Raw genomic sequence first — 16218 nt, forward strand, 5'->3', positions numbered from 1 at the left:
CACTGTCTGACTAGCTGTCTACGGCTGACATCTAGAGATTGGGCAATGTAAATGATAGTTAAATAGTTAACGTTTTGTAGAGTTTTGAACCATCAGACATTGTAAGGAATGTTTTAACGTTGGTTTTAAGAACCAGATGGTCAAAGACCTAAGACACATGGCCACTCCAAAAGAGTAGAATTTTCCTTCCCTCTTGAACTCTTAAATTGGGGAACCAAAAGAGATACAAATGACTTTTGCAGCCCTGGGCCTCTGAAATTAAGGATGAATTATTTCATGGTCTGTTGATGCCAACCAAAAGTATAAAGCATTGAGGCTTCTTGTATTTGTGAGGGATGACTCTGATGTGGTGTGTCAGCAGGAGACATCAAACGAACAGGGTAGTGATTTGTGGCCAACAAAATTGTGCTTGCCTCAAAAAATTAACTATTGTGAGATTCAGCAGGGATCCAGAGAGCCTGGAGAGTCACCCCTGGGCTGTAGATTGAACATACCACTCTACCTCCTGGCACCGAGGAGTCTTTTAGCACCTAATTGGAAAAGAGCTCCATCTCCAACATAGCCCCAAACTACCAACAACAAGGCTCTGCATGTGGAATTTCCCTGCACTTCTAGACTTGCTGGCTCATATCCACTCAATAACAAAGGATTCTTGTATTGCTCCATAACTTCTATAAACTTCTGCTTATCCAGCCTCTCACTTGCTCTCCTTTGGCAAGAAAAAGAAAGATGAACCCACTGGCAACGTCTCAAAGGGATAAACTAATGACGTCATGTTTTAATAAGCTCAACTTCTGTCTTAATGAAATTGGTAGATGGCCATTTTTACCCTAGAAATGGAACAGTCATCGATTTCTCTGGCTTTGATGAAGGATTTGTTTGGAATGCATTGTTCATTGTTGATATCAACTAGACTTTTTTTTGAGGGTCTCAGGGTGATCAGAGGAAGAAAAAAACATTAATTAAAGGGGTTTTGAATGGTACTACATTCTCTCTTTACATCTATATTTTTCACGTGCCAAAGGAAATCAAGGATACACAATAACTCCCAGCTGTCAGGCAACTCTGAATTTGCATCCTGACTCCAAACTCTCACACCACCTTATAATACTTTGACCAAATTATTTCACTTCTCTGAGTCTCATTTCGTGGACGTCATGACCTCCCTCCTAGAACTGTGGAGAGGGTTAGATGAGATTTAGCACAGTTCCTGGCATGTTGAAGGCCCTCCGTGATGTCATTCCCCCCTCTGTCCCCCCTTTCCCTTCTCCCTGTAGCCACATTTATGAGATGACATCACAGTTCCCTCAGTGAAATGGCTACTAGGTCTCAGGCTTTCCAGATTTCTGCTGATTTAAGAATCCAACTGGATCCCTGCGACCCTGCCTGGCTCCCTTCTTGGCCGCTGCTCAGCCCTCACCTCCTCACGCTCCTTCCTGAGAACCATCTGCCCCTGCCCGCGCCCCAGGCTCCCCGTCAGCCTGGTCCTGGTGCCCTCGGGCTCCTTCAGGGACAAGCAGTGCAGACATGCTTGGAGACACCATAGCAGCCACAGACAGTTTCAGACCCACCGAGGCCGTCACTGTGCCGGTTTCCCATCCTCCTCCCGACTGAATATTCGTCTAATCCAATACTTGGACATTAGTCTGAGGCTTGGACAGTCTTCTATAAACACCTCTATCACCAGGACAAGCAACCCCAAAAGCTTGGACAACCATGAGGAAACAAAGAAACACCATGCAGGCAAAGGAGCAGGAAAAAAACCCACAAGACCAAATAAATGAGGAGGAAATAGGAAAAATGCCTGAAAAAGAATTTAGAGTCATGATAGTAAAAATGATACAAAATCTCGATAACAAAATAGAGAAAGTACAAGAAACAGTTCATAAGAACTCAGAAAAACAAACAGCAATGGATAACAAAATAACTGAAATTAAAAATACTCTAGATGCTATAACCAGCAGAATGACTGAGGCAGAAGAACGAATAAGTGAGTTGGAAGATAGAATGGGAGAAATAAACGCCACAGAGCAGGAAAAAGAAAAAAAAATAAAAAGACTAGAAGACAGCCTCAGAGACCTCAGTGATAACCTTAAACGTACCAACATTCGAATTATAGGCATCCCAGAAGAAGAAGAAAACAAGAAAGGGCCTGAGAAAATATTTGAAGAGGTTATAGTGGAAAACTTCCCCAACATGGGAAAGGAAATAATTCACCAAGTCCAAGAAGCACAGAGAGTCCCATACAGAATAAACCCAAGGAGAAATACACCAAGACACATATTAATCAAACTAACGACAATTCAACACAAAGAAAAAATATTAAAAGCAGCAAGAGAAAAGCAACAAACAACATATAAGGGAAAACCCATCAGGATAACAGCTGACCTTTCTACAGAAACTCTGCAGGCCAGAAGGGAATGGCAGGATATACTGAAAGTCCTGAAAGAGAGAAACCTACAGCCAAGAATACTCTACCCAGCAAGAATCTCATTCAGATTTGAGGGAGAAATCAAAAGCTTTCCAGACAAGCAAAAGTTAAGAGAATTCAGCACCACCAAACCAGCCTTACAACAAGTGCTAAAGGAACTTCTCTAAGTAGGAAACACAAGAAAAGGAAAACACCTACAAATACAAACCCAAAACAATTAAGAAAATGGGAATTGGAACACACATGTCAATAATCACTTTAAATGTCAATGGATTAAATGCTCCAACCAAAAGACACAGACTGGCTGAATGGATACAAAAACAAGACCCTTCTATATGCTGCCTACAAGAAACCCACTTCAGACCAAGGGATACATATAGACTGAAAGTGAAGGGATGGAAAAAGATATTCCATGCAAATGGAAGTCAAAAGAAAGCTGGAGTAGCAATACTCATATCAGACAAATTAGACTTGAAAGTAAAGACTATTAAAAGAGACAAGGAAGGGCACTACATAATGATCAAGGGATCCATCCAAGAAGAACATATCACAATGGTAAATATCTATGCCCCCAATATAGGAGCACCTCAATACATAAGGCAAATGCTAACAGCTATAAAAGGGGACATCGACAGTAACACAATTATAGTGGGAGACTTGAACACCCCACTTACATCAATGGACAGATCATCCAAACAGAAAATAAATAAAGACACACAAGCTTTAAATGACACATTAGACCATCTCGACTTCATTGATATTTATAGGACATTCCATCCAAAAATGACAGACTACACTTTCTTCTCAAGTGCACATGGAACATTTTCCAGGATAGATCACATCTTGGGTCACAAATCAAACCTCAGCAAATTCAAGAAAATTGAAATCATATCAAGCATCTTCTCAGACCACAATGCCATGAGACTAGATATCAATTACAGGAAAAAAACTGCAAAAAATACAAACACATGGAGGCTAAACAATTCACTCTTAAACAACCAAGGAATCACTACAGAAATCAAAGAGGAAATCAAAAAATATCTAGAAACAAATGACAACGAAAACACAACAACCCAAAACCTATGGGACGCAGCAAAAGCAGTTCTAAGAGGGAAGTTTATAGCAATACAGTCCTACCTTAAGAAACAAGAAAATGATCGAATAAACAACCTAACCTTACACCTAAAACAACTAGAGAAAGAAGAACAAAGAAACCCCAAAGTGAGCAGAAGGAAAGAAATCATAAAGATCAGAGCAGAAATAAATGAAAAAGAAAGGAAAGAAACCATAAGAAAAATAAATAAAACTAAAAGCTGGTTCTTTGAGAAGATTAACAAAATTGATAAACCATTAGCCAGACTCATCAAGAAAAAAAGGGAGAAGATGCAAATCAACAGAATTAGAAATGAAAAAGGAGAAGTCACAACGGACACCTCAGAAATACAAAAGATCATGAGAGACTACTACAAGCAACTATATGCCAATCAATTGGATAACCTGGAAGAAATGGATACATTCTTAGAAAAATACAATCTTCCAAGACTGAACCAGGAAGAAATAGAAACCATGAGCAGACCAATCACAAGTACAGAAATTGAGGCAGTGATTAAAAATCTCCCAACACACAAAAGCCCAGGACCAGATGGATTCACAGGCGAATTCTATCAAACATTTCGAGAAGAGTTAACACCTATCCTTCTCAAACTCTTCCAAAATATTGCAGAAGGCGGAGCACTCCCAAACTCATTCTACGAGGCTACCATCACCCTGATACCAAAACCAGGCAAAGATGTCACAAAAAAAGAAAACTACAGACCAATATCACTGATGAATATAGATGCAAAAATCCTCAACAAAATACTAGCTAACAGACTGCAACAGCACATTAAAAAAATCATACACCACGATCAAGTGGGGTTTATCCCTGGGATGCAAGGATTCTTCAATATATGCAAATCAATCAACGTGATACATCATATCAACAACTTGAAGGATAAAAACCATATGATCATTTCAACAGATGCAGAAAAAGCTTTTGACAAAGTTCAACATCCATTTATGATAAAAGCTCTCCAGAAAATGGGCATAGAAGGAAATTACCTCAACATCATAAAAGCCATATATGACAAACCAAAAGCCAACATTGTTCTCAATGGAGAAAAACTGGAAGAATTCCCTCTAAGAACAGGAACAAGACAAGGGTGTCCACTCTCACCACTGTTATTCAACATAGTTTTGGAAGTGTTAGCCACAGCAATCAGAGAAGAAAAAGAAATTAAAGGAATCCAAATTGGAAAAGAAGAAGTAAAATTGTCACTCTTTGCAGATGACATGATATTATATATAGAAAACCCTAAAGACTCTACCAGAAAACTGCTAGCACTCATTGATGAGTTTAGTAAAGTAGCAGGATACAAAATTAATGCACAGAAATCTCTTGCATTCCTATACACTAACAACGGAAGAGCAGAAAGAGAAATTAAGGAAACTCTCCCATTCACCATTGCAACAAAAAGAATAAAATACCTAGGAATAAACCTGCCTAAGGAGGCAAAAGATCTGTATGCAGAAAACTTTAAGACATTGATGAAAGAAATCAAAGATGACACAAACAGATGGAGGGACATACCATGTTCCTGGATTGGAAGAATCAACATCGTGAAAATGACTGTACTACCCAAAGCAATTTACAGATTCAATGCAATCCCGATCAAATTACCAATGGCATTTTTCACAGAACTAGAGCAAGAAATCTTACGATTTGTATGGAAACGCAAAAGACCCCGAATAGCCAAAGCAATCTTGAGAAGGAAAAATGGAGTTGGTGGAATCAGGCTTCCTGACTTCAAACTATACTACAAGGCCATAGTGATCAAGACAGTATGGTACTGGCACAAAAATAGAAAGGAAGATCAATGGAATCGAATAGAGAACTCAGAAGTAAGCCCAAACACATATGGGCACCTTATCTTTGACAAAGGAGGCACGAGTATACAATGGAAAAAAGGCAGCCTCTTCAATAAGTGGTGCTGGGAAAATTGGACAGCAACATGTAAAAGAATGAAATTAGAACACTTCCTAACACCATACACAAAAATCAACTCCAAATGGATTAAAGACCTACATGTAAGGCCAGACACTATAAAACTCCTAGGGGAAAACATAGGCAGAACACTCTTTGATATACATCAAAGCAACATCCTTTTTGACCCACCTCCTAGAATCATGGAAATAAAATCAAGAATAAAGGAATGGGACCTCATGAAACTGAAAAGCTTTTGCACAGCAAAAGAAACCATAAACAAGACTAAAAGGCAACCCTCAGAATGGGAAAAAATAATTGCCTATGAAACAACGGACAAAGGATTAACCTCCAAAATATACAAGCAGCTCATGCAGCTTCATACCAAAAAAGCAAATAACCCAATCCACAAATGGGCAGAAGACCTAAATAGACATTTCTCCAAAGAAGACATACAGATGGCCAACAAACACATGAAAAGATGCTCAACATCACTAATCATCAGAGAAATACAAGTCAAAGCCACAATGAGGTATCACCTCACACCAATCAGAATGGCCATCATCACAAAGTCTGGAAACAACAAATGTTGGAGAGGGTGTGGAGAAAAGGGAACTCTCCTGCACTGTTGGTGGGACTGTAAGTTGGTACAGCCACTATGGAAAACAATTTGGAGGTTCCTTAAAAAACTACAAATAGAACTACCATATGATCCAGTGATCCCACTCCTGGGCATATACCCAAAGAAAACCATAATCCCAAAAGAAACTTGTACCATAATGTTTATTGCAGCACTCTTTACAATAGCCAGGACATGGAAGCAACCTAAATGCCCATCAACAAATGAATGGATACAGAAGATGTGGCATATATATACAATGGAATATTACTCAGCTATAAAAAGGGATGAGATGGAGCTATATGTAATGAGGTGGATAGAACTACAATCTGTCATACATAGTGAAGTAAGTCAGAAAGAGAAGGACAAATATTGTATGCTAACTCACATATACGGAATCTAAAAATGGTACTGATGAACTCAGTGACAAGAACAAGGAAGCAGATACAGAGAATGGACTGGAGAACTCGAGGTATGGGAGGGGGCGGGGGGTGAAGGGGAAACTGAGAAGAAGCGAGAGAGTAGCACAGACATATATATACTACCAACTGTAAAATAGTCAGTGGGAAGTTGTTGTATAACAAAGGGAGTCCAACTCGAGGATGGAAGATGCCTTAGAGGACTGGGGCAGGGAGGGTGGGGGGGACTCGAGGGGGGGGGGCGTCAAGGAAGGGAGGGAATATGGGGATATGTGTATAAAAACAGTTGATTGAACCTGGTGTACCCCCAAAAAAATAAAATAAAAAAAAAAAAAAAAAAAAGAATCCAACTGTGCTGGTATTACTTATGCAAATGTCAGCTGTGGACCGATGCTATGACAAGGATGAGTCAATCCAGAGCACTCCTTCACAGTCTGATCGTGCCTCAGAAAGAACTGGGCTTTCCTCACTGATGGCAGAGAATGGTGGGGGAGATTGCCCTGGGACTCAGGCACTCCTGATCACATGCTCTCCTAGCATCAGGAGTTTTTTGCAGAGAATGTCCAGGATGCTCCTGAGTGACGTTCAACAATGGTGAGCAGCTTGGACTTTGAAGTCTAACGAGACAAAGTTTGAATCCTGATTGCCACTTACTAGCTGCTAGCCTCTCAAAGCATCTGTCTTCTCTCAGAGTTCGTCTGAGGATTAAATAAGGCAACATACATAAGGCACTTAGAATAGTGACTTGGCACATAGTAAACGCTCAGTCGAAGCCAGTTATACTCTCTCTCCCTGTGTCTCTGTATTCGTCTCCCTCTCTCTTCCTTTCTCTTTCCTTTTTCTCTCTTCCTCCATCTCTCTCTGTCTCTGTCGGTCGGTCTGTCTGTCTGTCTCTCTTTTTGAATTAACCTCTCGGCCATTTGCTAATCATTGAAGACTGCCTTCTAGCAACCGGCACATTAACAGAGATGTTGTTTCTTGTACCTTTCCTACATTCTCACTTCTGCTGAAATGCCTACATCCCACCCATACACACTCTACTCAACGTTAATTTGTCCTTTGATCATTATTTGGTGAAGCCTGTCTTTACATACTTGAAAGAAACTATAATTATTGCTCAGTCATAGGAAACCTCACATCATAACTAAATAAATAGCTGTTGATTGATCATGAAGATAGGAGCTTACATAACACACTTTATTAAAAAGCTGTCTAATTTCATGCCATTATTTCCAAGCTCCATATCCTGCCAAAATAGTTTATCTCAGTAAATTTGGGTTTTTAAAAATATCTCTATCAAAATATGAATATTAATAACAATGATCCGAATATTCATCATGGAACGCAAAGTTACCATATTGCCATGGGTTGGAGGTTAAGAAAACACCACACCAGTAAATGAAGTAACATTTACCAAAGGCCCACTGGATGCACAACCCTTCACTGATAAATTTTAGCTTCATAATTTTAGTGAGAGAGCTTTACAATCCTTTTTTCCTGAAAAAGTCTCTATATTTTTCATGCTCTTGAAGAGGCAGGTATATCTCTGTGATAATATATATGTAATTAGCGCCTTTATATTGCCAATATATCATGGAGACATTTAAATTTACATTATATACAAGCTTGCTATTAGTTTCCTGAGTTAGGTGGTACCTATTCTGATAGAACTACTAAAAAGCACATAGCATATGCATATGTCCTGTTTAATGACTCAAGTTAAATACACCTCAAAGAATGTTCTAGCTTATTAAAATACACACACATTTTTCTTACAAGGGAGTTATTATTCCGCATTGCAGCATGTGTTTTATTACAAACAGAGTTCACTGATGAACAGTGATGGAATTGCAAATCAAGTCAATGGCTTATTAGCTCAGCAGGATTTGGGGAAGCTTTTCTCCCTCCATGAGCATAAGCTTAGAGGTTAGTTTGGAGCCCTGTGCTGGGTTCCTGGCACCCCAGGCTCTCCCCGTGGAGAGGGATCTTTACCTGAGGCCCTCACCCTCAGGAGAGCGCTGTCTGCAGTACTCCAAAGTATAAGTCTCAGTGGCCTCCGGGTTGGCAGGCCGCCATCGGATGGTGGCCGTGTTCCAACACACAGTACAGTCCTCGGCACGGATCACAGGGGTGGAGGGCGCTGCAGAGAGAGAACCAAGTCAGCTGTGGAGCCGTCTGTGGAGGTCCTGCTTCCCCCGCACGCTGGGAAGAATGCTTGGGCATGATTTTATTTTAATTTTTGATTAAAAAATACATCCTGTGTTGAGAATCCAAAAGATATAAAAATGTAGACAGTGAAAAGTCTCCCTCTCACCCTTGCCTTCCAAACTGCCCAGTTTTCACCCATCCCCAAACAGCCTCTGAAAGTAGCTTCCTATAAATCCTACCAGAGTTTCTTCATACATATACAAGCAAAAAAAAGTATTCTCGTCCCCTCCCTTTACACAAAAGTTAGCCATGATAAACAGATGATTGAACTTGGTGTACCCCCCAAAAAATAATAAATAAATAAATAAAATTTAAAAAAAAAGTTAGCCATGATCTTGCCATCAATAGGTGCTCCAATAAATATTTGTTTTAAAAGGTAAGAAGAAAGGATAAAACAGTGGGAGTAAGTGATTTCTCCCCCAGAGGCAGTTACAATTATCTTAAAGGCAAAGCCAACTTGGCTTATCCAACACCTGCTTCAGCCCCCGTGAAAAGAGTCCATCATGGGAATTTATCCCCAGCTGAATACCGTTGCTGAAAAACCTTTGGGGGGCTCCCAGCACCCATGTGAGGGAGCCTGAGCTTCTTACCTTAGCAAACGTGAACTCTATACACTAGCCTTTCTCACCTCATGTCTTCCCTCTCCTTGCTTTTAAGTCAAAGAAATAATACCAAAATTCTTGTTGTATCCTGCACCCTCCATATTCTTTCTTACCTTGACACCCGTGCTCATTTGTCTTCTTCAAATGGAATACACTCCTTTAACACATTGCTTCCTACTAATCCTTTAAGGATTATATTCAGGCATCAGTTCTAGGAAGCCATTCCTGATCCTGCCCCTGCCCTGGCCTGTCTCAGAAACCCCTCTGGAGTGTTCTGGATCACGGCCCTTACCACACATTTTTTATGATCTTTTGTTTTGTGTCTCCCTCGCTTGAGTATGGGCTTCGTGAGAAGAGCCCAGTCTTATTCATTGCTGTAAACCCAGCACTGCAATACCCAGCATGCAGTAGGTGCTTAACAAATGCTTATTGGTTGATCTTAATAGTCTGTGAAGAATTGATATTGTCTCCTAACACCCCCTTAACATCTCTTTACCTGTTCTAAAAATCGCCCTTTCACTGGGCAGGCTACATCCGGTGAAGTTCACAGCCATTACCCACACTTGATAGCATCGGTCAGGTTCTAAATCTTCAAAAACGCAGTAGCTTTCTTTCACGGTCACTCTGTATTCTTCTACCAAATCTAGCATAAAACACAATCATAAACTCTATGGTATCTTCCTAAGTTAGCTGAAAGTTATAGTTACCGGAAAAATTCATCTACAGGTTTTTCAGTGGGAAACACAAACAGATAAACTTACAGATATCACTAGGTGATAGACAGCACTTCAGAATACTTAAAGCAATAGCATTCTGAAAGATATTTAGAATGACATAGTATTACTTGTGAACACTTAACAGAAAATAATAGCATATTAGTAAGATTCTGAGCTTCATATACCACAATTAAAGTAACTTATTTCAATAGCAAATGCTAAAATTGCATAGAGTTTAACTTAGATCTTAGTAATATATTCTCTAGAAAATTCTTAAGAAACAATGTCAATATTTCAGGAGAGTATGTAATAAAAAAAGGATAATCCCATGTTTTCTAAATTTATGATGTTAAAAAACACCTTTACAGATTAGTAAACAATTTTAGTATTCACTATGATTTTCAAAGTTTCAAATCCTGCTTCCTTCTCATGAATTCCAGAATCCTTTCAACTGTAGAGATTTCCACAAGTTATAGAAGTACTTAAACATCTGTGATAGAGCACAAACTATTCCAAGAAATAACTTTGTTCAATCAAGACATTTCCTAAAATTACTTACTTTATTTTCAATATTTTAGTAGTAAATGTTACTCAATAACATTCTGAACACCTGTCTCTTGGGCCAATATGATTATTCTCACTGAAAATTTCTCTCGTTTTAAAAGAACAATTTTCTAAATTAGCCTATGGTAATTCTAGTTATCCTCTCTCATTACTCTAGGATGTCACATTTCAAAACCCCTCCAGTCAAGAAACCTAGAGTGTTCCCTTTTAAAATAAGCTTAGGAGATCTTCAACTCAGCAGGTTTCTTCAACTGCATCACTCTTTCCCAATGAGCTATATTTTCTGTGCAGAAAGTTTGGCTTAAATAATGTCACAAAGACATACACACTGAAAAACATTTCTCCCATAGCCTAGAACCTGTGACTGTAGTTTTCAATAGAATTATCCTTTTAGGCTATGTCCTGCTGGCCTGGTACTCCTTTTAACAAAGCATATAACATTTGTTACTGGAGACCTATTACACACAGCATGGTATCACGGTCTCGACCATCAGATTAGCAAACTGGCATCAGCAGAGTTCAAGGCATTGAATGAATGAGTCACAGGACAGGTAAGTGTTTGGGGCATGGTGGTGGGGGGGTGGGGTGAAGCACTTTTTCTTGGAGAGCCATGAAGTTCCATGATGTAACTGGATATACGAGGTGAGGTGTGGTATCACAGAACAAACACAGAGTCAAGCAAATAATGTAAACTCTGGAGTCAGAAAGATCTGTATTTAAAACCTGCCCTGGTCCTGAGTAATTTGTGTGGTCTTGGGCAAATTATTTAATCTCACATCAGTTTTCTCATTTGCAAATGGGGATAAAAGCATCTTTCTTATTGTGCTGTGACAGGTAGATGGTAATAGGTCCCCCAAAAGACAGGAGTTCTTATAGACAAACTTAGCCAACTTTACGATATGCCTATGGTTGCTTTCTTACATTTTCCTAATTTAAATAAGTATCACATGACATCTGAAATTACTTAAATACTGGTTAACAGTGAAATACATTATAATTCATTCCTTATTACAAATTGGGTTCTTATGCCATGTCAATCCTGTCACATGCTCATCTGATTTCCAAAATAAATGTGTCTGTCTCCCATGAACAACACAGAATGCCAGCACTCCTAGCGCTGACTCATCAGGAAGTACAACCTCAAACTGCCTGGCTTCCAGGTCTTTTTAGATGTCCTACTGAACAGAGAGATATTTACAGAGGCTCAACTATATGACGTGCCACTCGTTCACACTCCTAAGCACTTTCACCTCTATCTTCACGTTAATTTGGGACACCAGAAGACCGTCATGTAGTCTTCTCATGCCTTGAGAAGGGTGAACTCTGAAATTTACCTTTATAGTTTGTTTGCAGCTTTTATCAAAGGTGGATCTGCAAAATGCCAACCATAACATCCAATGCTGCATTTGCACTAAAATTACTGTGGAGGCCAGTGTCCTATATACAGCTCACTTCTCCTCTACAAAGTGGCACACCTTATACTTGTCTTTTAGACTTCAGTTCTGATTGAAACTTTGTCTTCTACACTTTGGTATGTTACCTCCTGCCCAAAAATGAGAATCACCTAATTGTTCCTGCTAACCTGAGAACTCAAAGCTAACCCTAAATGCCCATCAACAGATGAGTGGATAAAGAAGATGTGGCACACATATACAATGGAATATTACTCAGCCATAAAAAAGAATGAAATGGAGCTATATGTAATGAGGTGGACAGACCTAGAGTCTGTCATATAGAGTGAAGTAAGCCAGAAAGAGAAAAACAAACACTGCATGCTAACTCATATATGTGGAATCTAAAAAAAAATTGGTACTGATGAACCCAGTGACAGGGCAAGAATAAAGATGCAGATGTAGAGAATGGACTTGAGGACACCGTGTGGGGCTGGGGCAAAGGGGAAGCTGTGATGAAGTGAGAGAGTAGCACCGACATATATACACTACCAACTGTAAAATAGATAGCTAGTGGGAAGTTGCTGCATAACATAGGGAGATTAACTCGATGATGGGTGATGACTTAGAGGGCTGGGATAGGGAAGGTGGGAAGGAGTCACAGGAGGGAGGGGATATGGGGATATATGTATAAATACAGCTGATTCACTTTGGTGTACCTCAAAAATTGGCACAACAGTGTAAAGCAATTATATTCCAATAAAGAGCTTAAAAAAAAAAGCCAAATCTGAATTTCAATTACACTATTCATATTGATTGTTAGGATGATATTTATGCATTTTTGTTTTCCTTTATCTTGATTTCCAAATTTTGCTTATATGTTATTTCATTATACAATTGTTGGTTTGTTGTTGTTTTTATAAGCGGCTACAAATGCTCTGCGGAAAGAGTCATACTATGTATATGTTTAAACACTACACATTAAGATGTAGAAATGGACATACGCATCTGAATTTGTGTTAGCAATCCTACCGTTTACTTCCTGGTCATCTTGTGGCTCCTCCATGCAGTAAACCTGGAATGAGTCAATGACATCTTCCTTGTTCATGCTCCAGTAAACTGCAATCGTTGTGCTAGTGGCAGAATTTGGTTCCTGGGGTTCTAATCTGGGAGGCTGTGGAACTGGAATATAAGCAAGATTTAATATAAAGAATGCTATTTTTACTGATTGATTTCTTTTTCTTTTTGCGAAAGACACTTGTGCTTATTGGTAGTAATGCAAACAATACAGAAATACATGGAGTAAAGCTGGGAGGGTGATCTTCTTCCGAACAAGCCCCAACCCCAAGGATGTTCCTTGGAGGCAACCACTGTTATAGTTGAGTGTTTCTCCCTCCAAAATATCTTCTCTGCATGTGTACATATATACACATAATACACACAGAAATAAACAAAAAATGGATCTCCCAATGGGATCACTTGATAATATGCTTCTTTAGCTCCTATATTTAGAGTGATAAACTCACACAGGTTAGAGGGTGCATCAAATGATTTGGTTTTCCTTCAGGACAAAACCTTGAGTATGCATTGCTAGATAACCAATGTCGTATCCTTCTACGTCAATATAGAATCTATATTCAGATAGAGACAAATGAAACCCTTTTTAGCTATAGTTGCTATATCATCAAGGCTGAAAAAGACTTGCGTGAATAAAATAACAAAATACACTTTCTGAAACTACTATCCCATTTTCCCATTTCCAGCATGACTATACCTACAACTTAAAAAGAAAATTAAACGAAATGTAAAAATTACATGGGGGAAAAATACCCTATTAACTGATTGAAATATAAGGTTTAGATTTCTAGTATAAATCCATTGTTCTCAATTTTAAAGACAAGAATATTCTCAAGTGTTTTACTAGAGATTTCAAAAGTTTATAATAATGCATACTGAACATTAACGGCATATACAGCACCGTAAATCAGCTCCTATGCAATTTTCCTGCAAAATTTTTGAGATATAAAACCATTGAACATAGTTTACAAATTAGAGGAAAAGGTTATTCCCATAGTTGAAAAGATGTCCTGTTTTTAAATTTATTTGTGTGGTTATTTTCCAGTCAACAATTTCCTGAGAGATGAGCTTGCTGAATAATATAGGCCAAACTTTATGATATCACTTTATTAAAAGTCAACACTGCAGGGAAAGAAAACAAAGGTTAGTTCAACAGGGAAGTGGAAATTAGAAGAAATAAATGGGTCTAAATTTAAAGAATGGAACAAAAAGAGACACATTGAAAAGATTCAATAAAGAGATAAAGAGCTGAGGAAACACACAGTTGTGAAAAATGAGAAGCAGGATAAGAGAATGGGCAAGTTCATGGGCTTTGGAGCACAGAGATTGGCCTAAGGTTATGCCAGATTCCCCACTTATAAGCTGTGTTATTTTAGCCCCAGTTCTTCCATCTTTAAAATGGGAAAATAACAATAATACCATTTCCTCCTAGGGTTGTTGTAAAAATCAAGATAATGTATATTAAGTGCTAAGCAAAGTATCTGACACATAACCAGTGTTAACATTCTGAAAGTAAAATGGCCTTTACAGAAGCACAGAAAATGGGCGGGTGGGGGAGGCAGGAAGCCCCTGAAGATGGGATCTGAAGTAGAGACCCATCATCTGCTACATCACAGAGGGACCACAGACGTAAGACATGCTGGGAGCCTGCCTGACAAGGTGGGAAGCCTGCCTGTCAGAGCACCTCCCCAAGGACTGACAGTGGTTCAGAGACTCTTACACAAGCCTTGATTTTTCTGTTTGTCTTCCCAACAGGAAATCAGTGTCATATTTTAAAGGAGTCCATCTAGATAAATGGAGTTCAGTAAATTTTCATATTGCCCATGAAAGAGCCAAACAGATTGACTATTGTCAATCATCTTTGAAGCAGTGCTGGAGAACTTCTTGAGGCATGAACAATGAAAATGCTGCTTTTTTCTCTATGAATTATACATTGAGCTATATCTGCTTTTTTAAAAAAATGGTAACATCTTTTCAAAAATCTCTCTCTCAGGTAGCTTAACAAACTTAAAATTGATCATTGACCCCCCAAATCAACATATTTTAAGGAATAAGCAGTTGCAGGGAATTAAGCAAAGCATGTAGGCAAGAAATAATTTTGTACCTAACCTACTCCTTTTAAAACATTAAAATTAAAACATCTTTTTTCAAAACAAGAACCACTTTTATTCTTCAAAGTAGTCTAAAATTAAAAAGGGATTATGAATATTCCATAGATGTAATCTAATAACAGTGGCTGGATTTACAATTCCTGTGTGGCAGAAGAACATCAGAAGCTCCGATTTGACACGTAGCAATGCTATTTACACTTCTGTAGTAATAAACTTGAGTAGGAGTAATGCCAAAACATGCAAAATGATTTTAAGGCTTCTTTGCCAGAGGCTAAGGAACTGGGCAGAGACATCACCCCGTGGATTCCCTCTGCCTGACAGAGTGTGCCCATAAAGAGCTGTTGTGCTCGGCGAGCTAAGCATTAGATCAGCCTGCACTTCAGTACCTGTGATGGATACAGATTCCCACTCAACCTAGCCTTCAAAAAAGTCCCGAAGAGAACAGCACTATTTGCAGCAGCCAAAAGGTGAAAGGCACCCAAAAGTACATCGATGAGTGAATGGATAAGCAAAATGCAGTATAGACATGCAACGGAATATTACTCAGCTTTAATAAGGAAGGGCATTCTGACACATGGTACAGCACAGATGAGCTTTGAGGACATGATGCTAAGTGAAATAAGCCAGTCACAAAAAAGGCAAATACTGCATAATTCTACTTATATGAGGTACCTAGAGTTAGTTAAATTCACAGAGACAGGAAGTAGAATGGTGGTTGCCACAGGCTGGGGCTGGGGGTGGTGGGCTGTGTGAGAGGAATCAGTAGTGGTTATTTAATAGATACAGAGTTATTTAACAGATACAGAGTTTCACTTTTGCAAGATGAAAAGAATTCTGGAGATGGATGAGTGGTGATGGTTGTACAATGGTGGCTTCGACATGGTTCAAATGGTAAATTTTATGTTACCCATGTTTTACTACAATTTTTTTAAAAAAGTTCCTAGGAGCAGAGTCAAGGAAGCCTTAAACGTCACTAATCTATGATTGTCCCTCCTTTCACAGCAATGCACTCAGCCTCTTTGGTGCAGAGCAGTGGTTCAAGTGCAAAGACTCTGGAG

At 39.0% G+C, this 16218-nt stretch overlaps 1 protein-coding gene across 1 annotated transcript in view; it reads right to left on the reverse strand.

The window, feature by feature from the left end:
- Window positions 1-16218, reverse strand: part of CMYA5 (cardiomyopathy associated 5) — a 94336-nt gene that overhangs the window by 20439 nt on the left and 57679 nt on the right. The window contains exons 7-9 of the mRNA XM_057740393.1: window positions 13005-13154; window positions 9798-9944; window positions 8484-8631 (exon numbers count right to left, since the gene is read on the reverse strand). Coding sequence (XP_057596376.1) covers window positions 8484-8631; window positions 9798-9944; window positions 13005-13154 — 445 coding nt within the window. The remainder of the gene's footprint in view (window positions 1-8483; window positions 8632-9797; window positions 9945-13004; window positions 13155-16218) is intronic.

Source organism: Hippopotamus amphibius, chromosome 1 (genome assembly GCF_030028045.1).
Source record: "Hippopotamus amphibius kiboko isolate mHipAmp2 chromosome 1, mHipAmp2.hap2, whole genome shotgun sequence".
NCBI classification, from domain to species: domain Eukaryota; kingdom Metazoa; phylum Chordata; class Mammalia; order Artiodactyla; family Hippopotamidae; genus Hippopotamus; species Hippopotamus amphibius.